Source organism: Thalassophryne amazonica, chromosome 16 (assembly GCF_902500255.1).
Source record: "Thalassophryne amazonica chromosome 16, fThaAma1.1, whole genome shotgun sequence".
Taxonomy (NCBI): domain Eukaryota; kingdom Metazoa; phylum Chordata; class Actinopteri; order Batrachoidiformes; family Batrachoididae; genus Thalassophryne; species Thalassophryne amazonica.
Genome location: NC_047118.1, coordinates 55,525,198 through 55,531,350, shown reverse-complemented (window position 1 = coordinate 55,531,350; position 6,153 = coordinate 55,525,198). Strand labels below are relative to the sequence as shown.

Sequence of the window (6,153 nt, the reverse complement as noted above, 5' to 3'; positions counted from 1 at the left end):
CAAAATACAATGTAAGCTACTTCAAACATGCCCAAACAGCGGTGCGAGGCTCGCTCTTTGGTAGACGAAGGCACAAACCGGAAATGGCACAAAAAATCTCCGCAGTGGGGAAAAAGCCACACACCATTGTTGTAAAAAGCCACAAGCCGATGAAAATAGACATTATAAAGAAGAGTAGACATTGCCACATAGTTCAGCAGATAACAGAATATTTGCAGAGGAATCCTTTAAATCCGGTTACAAGCACCAAGATTTGACTGTGTATACCTTTTGGTACATATTTTAGAAAAATAATGTTAGCCATTTGAATTTTCAATAGGGGACCAAGTAGGGGTCAATTGAAGAACTGCATAGGGGTCAAAATAAAAATGTTCCAGTCATATTGAAAGTGATACCACATTATGTGTCTGATCACAAAGATTCCAAAAAGGTATAGTTTGGACTATCTGTGACTGAATGCTATGGAGTTATGGGGTAAAAACAGCAAGCATGGCGACAAAGGTCACTTTCAGTTTGTACAGGGGTCAAAAGTTAAAGTTGCTCCAGTTATGGTAAAACATGATGCAATTTATTGGTTGAGTTAATAGGGTTTTAAAAAGGAATAGTTTGCACCATGTGTCATGCTTAGTTATATTACGGGGTAACATATGTCACATGTCATAGAATCCAATGGACGTCGACATTGTTTGACCTTTACTTTGGAGACAAAACATTCAGCACAGTCAGAACTATTCCATTTGTTAATCAGTCCTATTAGCTCAACCAATAATTTGCACCACGTTTTGCCAAAACTGGAGCAACTTTAACTTTTGATGCCTGTACAAACTGAAACTGACCTTTGTCACCATTCTTGCTGTTTTTGCCCCATAACTCCAGAACACTCATTCACAGATAGTCCAAAGTATTCATTTTTTTTAATCTGTGTGATCAGACACATAATGTGGTATCACTTTCAATATGATTGGAACATTTTTTAATTTTGACCCCTGTGCAATTCTTCAATTGCTACTTGACCCCCTATTGAAAATTCAAATGGCTAAAGTTATTTTTCTACAATATGTACCAAAAGGTATACACAGTCAAATTTTGGTGCTTGTAACCGGATTTGAACTATTTTTAGTTACCTGCTGTACTAACATTGGTTGCTGTGGTGCAAGAAATGCGGCCGCCATCTTGGAGCAGTCATCGTAGTGATTCTATCACAAGGCACAGTGAAGGTTTGATTTTATAATCTTATTTTCTTTTTTAATCTTTGTAACATAATATGTGTGAAATACCAAGTGTTCCAATACTTTTGGAGGCCCCTGTATTCCTAAGATGATGAGTACAAAATGAGTGTGGTATTATTACTGTTTGTTTAAGAATGTTTAATTTTCACTCTTGCTGCACTTTGTGTGAAATCATAGTCATATCTTATATCATATTGATATGACAATATTGCAATATGATAATTTGGCCATATTGTAGGCAAAAAAGAAAAACGATTCTGGGTAGCCCCCCCCCCCCCAGAAGCTGAAAGGCATAATAATAATAATTTAAAAGGTGACGCTGAAAGGTTTTAGCCATGCTCACGATCCACTGAAGCATTTACTCAAAAAAAGTCTGAAGGACCTAAATGACATGGTCAGATGCTGAAGAGCTTCGCTCGTCACGTCCGTGACATATACATGTTACAGAATATGGGAGAATTGTTTGCAAAGGTTCATAACTCCATCTATTTATATATCAAAATTGGCCCAGAAATGGGAGTCCAACTTCTAAAAAGTGCTTCTGATATGCCTGAGGTTGACAGCATTACCTGTCTAGCAAGTGTGCATGTTGTGGAGTGGCTGTGACAGATTAAGTAAGTGTATGGTGAGTGATTGGCACAGATAAGGTGTGAAGATTAAGACAACAGCCTGTCTAGGAGATGAAAATTCAGATATCAAACCTGGGTGGATGGAATTAACATCAGGCCTAGAAGACAATCATCTGGTCCTGCAGGCTCAGGGTCTGGACTGAATAACCCCTTCCCATACAACTGTAATTCTATACCTACTGGAAGCATTTAAGGGCAAACTGTAGGTGATAAGATTGAAGATGCAACTCATTTATATGGATATGCCCAAAAATGTAATAGTTTGTATTCTAGGTGAAGTCATTGGTTTAATCTGCTAATCTGACAAACCTACAAAGAGACAAAAGTGAAAATATAACCTGCATGATACAAGTGCTATCACTAATTTGTTTTTGTACTTTGTAGAAACTGGGACCATTCTAAAATACGAAATGGGTGAAATTGAATGAAATGGGGACTGCTAATTATGAAATGGGGTAAAATATAATGAAATGAATTGAAATTTTATGTTCATGTAAATGAGTCCATTGTTGGGTCAGTGGCTGAAGTTTCATCTCTTGGACACTAGATGGCACACCTGCCCTTTTTGAGTAAAGAGCACATTTCCAAAATGTCACCAAAAAAAAAATAAAATAAATAAAAGTACTTCATTTACTCATATTTGGAGTCAGTCAGTTGGGGTCAGTTTGGGTAAACCGTCACAACCCATATTGCTCCATTTTGTTACATTGTAACCACATTTCATAATCATCAGCCCCCATTTCACTCCATTTCATTACATTTCGTATTTTAGTATAACTGTAGAAACTGCAATGCTTCACCAAAAATGGAGATTAACGTTTTTTTCAAAATTGATCACCCAGGTGCTACAGTCCAGATACCAGAAATTCAGCCAATGTTCCAGTCTGATCCTGAAACACAAGACTTTTTGAACTGTAAATACTCTTCTTGACATTCACATAACGTCCTATAATGCTTCTTGTTTTTATCAGCACTAAAAATATGTTTTCATTGTGCTTTAGATGCGAAGAGTTTGACCTTTGACCCAGACACTGCCCTATGGTTGACAGATAACAACAGGAAGTTGACAAACACCAGCCCCTGGCAGCACAGCTATCCAGAGAGCCCTGCGTTGGCGCCAGGCGCTAACATCAGAGAGCCTTTACATCGGGCAACATTATGTTCAAACAGAGCTGAGCGGCAAAGAGGTGTATGTTGGCATCACGTACAAGAGCATTGATCGTAAGTCAGAGCAAAGCGTTGACTGCATCACTGGGAGTGACTTTTCATGGTCTGTGGGAAGAATCAGCCAAGGTGTCTCTGCTTGACATGCTGCACAGGAGACAACCTTGGAAGTCACAAATATCCAAAGAATTGGTATGTTTGTTGACTTTTGCAGAAGCTGTGTTGCATTCTATGATGTGGGCGGAGCTATGAGGCTTCTGCAGAAGTATGAAGTTGACTTTATGGAACCGTTGTACATCAGCGCCTGGCTGTCAAAGAAAGACAGTGTAGTTTGTTTGGTCAATGTGAACTGATGATGTTTACCTGTGTGATGCTGCAGAATATGTCATTCATATCCCAGGCAGTGTGACTCATAAATGTTTTATTGGAGTTACATAACATTGTAAACAATAGACGGTTTGGCACAATTTGTCTTCCATATACGAGTCATAGAAGATTAAATTTACAGTCGTGCAAAATCCCTGTAATAATTTAGTGTTAGACGAGCAGCAGGGCACTGCCAAGACCCAACATCCCTCTGTTTACATTCTCTCTATTGGATTTAGCCTTTCTTTGAACCTGACCACTGACTGTTGATCCAGATCTCTGAGCTTTGATCGTGATCTACATCCTGATTACAGATTTTCTATTTTGATCTGTGATCCTTATCTTAATTCCTGATTTCTGATCATTGGTCCTGGTTGTTAAAGTTTAAACCTGCTGAACTTCAGAACCTGTTTGGTAGAGATAATATATATATGGATTTGATCACAGTTGTATTTGTCTTTAATTTGAGAGACATGGAAGCTAAAAGTACAATTTCTTCCAGAATTTTTCAAAATTGTCTCTTTGTCTTAAGTTTTAAAATTTATCAGTATCTGCCAGACATTTCTTGAACATGTTGAGTTTTCATAAAGTTATGCTATTCTTACACTTCACAGCATTGTAAATCATCAAGTTTGTCTTTGCCTTTAATTCAAAGATTTAATTCATTTGTTGGAAATGATTAACAAACCTAAAGTTTGTTTCAGTCGATCTTAGGCATTAAAATCAGTTTCACTGTCATCATAAACTGGATTTATAAAGTACACACCTGTCTGAGTCAAGGAGATTGAATTTTTCATGTCATTGCTGGACAGACCAGGAATATGTGGGAACATGGTAGGTTTGTCAAACATGGGATTTTCAAAGCCATGGTCCAGAGGCCCATCAAGGTCCACAAAATCACTGGTTTTCCTCAAGATCCTCAGAGGCGGAATTTGAACAATACCCTTATGAATCAGGACAACTATCATTAGAACGAGTGTAATTACAGTGAGTACCCCAATCACAACTCCAACTATCATGCCAACATTGGGTCCTGGATCAATGCTGATTTCTCCAGATGAGGCTTGAAATTCAGTTCCAGTAATTCCCAAGTATTGGCCTTCAGAGTGTGCGTGTTTTGTAATATCACGGGCGAGTTTGGCTGATTGCGACTGTCCGTCTCCATCCACGAGGACCACCTGGATCTGTGCTGAGGTTCCGAACGGGATCCCCATGAACCGTGTGGGTTTGACAACTTTTGACATGCCCATCTGAATGGATTTATACATTGGCTGTCCAAGAAACCTGAGCTTGATCAGTTCTCTGTAAAAGTTCAGGTCAAAGCCCTGGCTGTAGGAGATGGTAACAATGGCGCCACAGACCTCACAGCAGTGACCTAAAGGTTGAAGAGGCTTCAAACACTTCAGTGAGGGACATGTGACGCTGCTACAGATCCGGTTTTTGTTGACAGAATTCTCACAGACACAGCCAGAAGGATCATCGCAGACCACACCTAAAGGAGTGACCTTTGAGGATCCGTGGAACTGCAGTCGTCCTGAGGCTGATTGTAGGTACAAGGCGAAGTCGAGCCCGCTGAGTATCTTCCCAAATACTGACACACTTTTCACAGCAATACTTTGCTGGTTGGATGTGGTGTCCACGCTGAAGGAGGACTGGGCTTTGAAAACCACGTCATCATATTGGCAAGGCACACTCTCTTCATGTACTGAGAACAGGAAGTTCTCCATCTGCAAGTCTTCCTGAGTTGCCGCCACTTGCCACAGATTGGGGTTGAACCACATTAGGGACCCAGAATCTTTGAATTGAGCTGTGACACCTTGTCCGCAGTTTGGATCCGGTACATCTGTGACATAAAATCCAGCTTTTGGATTCAGAATGAATTCTCCATCAAGTGGCAACGTCAACTCCCGCACAGCGTGCGCAGTCTCCACGAACACGGACGTCTTTCGTTGGAGTGGAAACTGAACTTTGTCATTACCGCATGGAACATATCCCTTGTCCCAGTTGGTTTTGTTCTCATAGTTGTTGTCAGGAATCCACTGCTTGAACAGGGCGTTTGCCGCCCCAACGAGAAGGAAGAGGAGCAGCATGTCTGGAGTTTTCAGCATCCTAAGTGTTTGTGGCAGAGTGCAAGAAGATTAGTTGACCTTTGTCTCCAACCGTGACAAACACGAGAGGCCACTTTCGCAGTAAAATTACTGATCTCTGAGAAACATCCACCGTTTTGAGCAGGTGACCTGTAAACGATTGACATGTTCTGCTGTAATAAACCTGCCTCAGCAGTTTGGTTTATGCTTGTTAAGAAAAATAGATTTTTTCCCTTCTTCTCAGTTTGTTAGCAACATGATGATGTGAGGAGTTAACATTTTCTTTGTTTTCATCATTTAAAAAAAAAAAAAAGTCCTGCAAAACACCAATGCAGTACAGTTTTGTCCAGATCCAGGTAGAAATGCAGATATTGCAAATGTGACAGAGGGCACATGGGGTCACGAACTTTATCCCATTAAGAAACATGCAACTTATTAAAGAAGTCATATTCTGGAATTGTTTTATACTTATTTTTAAAATATTCATGTTTTTCTTTTTTTTTCTAAATGTGCAGTCTTTTCTTGAGGATGTCACAAGATAAAAGCATGGATAAAACCTTATCTGTCAATCAAGTCAACATAAATACACAAGTTATCAGGCGTGGCACAAACTGGATGGACACAAATGCAAGCTCACAAGACTAATAAAGTTGAAATGGTTTAATAACAGGCAGGGGT

General features: G+C 39.7%; 1 protein-coding gene across 1 annotated transcript; it reads right to left on the bottom strand.

Moving 5' to 3' along the window:
* Positions 1–3,694: 3,694 nt before the first annotated feature.
* Positions 3,695–5,857, bottom strand: amn (amnion associated transmembrane protein). The gene has a single exon (XM_034191312.1). It carries the CDS (start codon positions 5,494–5,496, stop codon positions 4,099–4,101), a length of 1,398 nt encoding a protein of 465 aa, XP_034047203.1. The 5' UTR covers positions 5,497–5,857; the 3' UTR covers positions 3,695–4,098.
* Between the last annotated feature and the right edge of the window lie 296 nt (positions 5,858–6,153).

Coding starts and splice junctions, on each gene's coding strand:
- amn (XM_034191312.1), bottom strand. CDS start 5,496: ATGCTGAAAACTCCAGACATGCTGCTCCTCTTCCTTCTCGTTGGGGCG.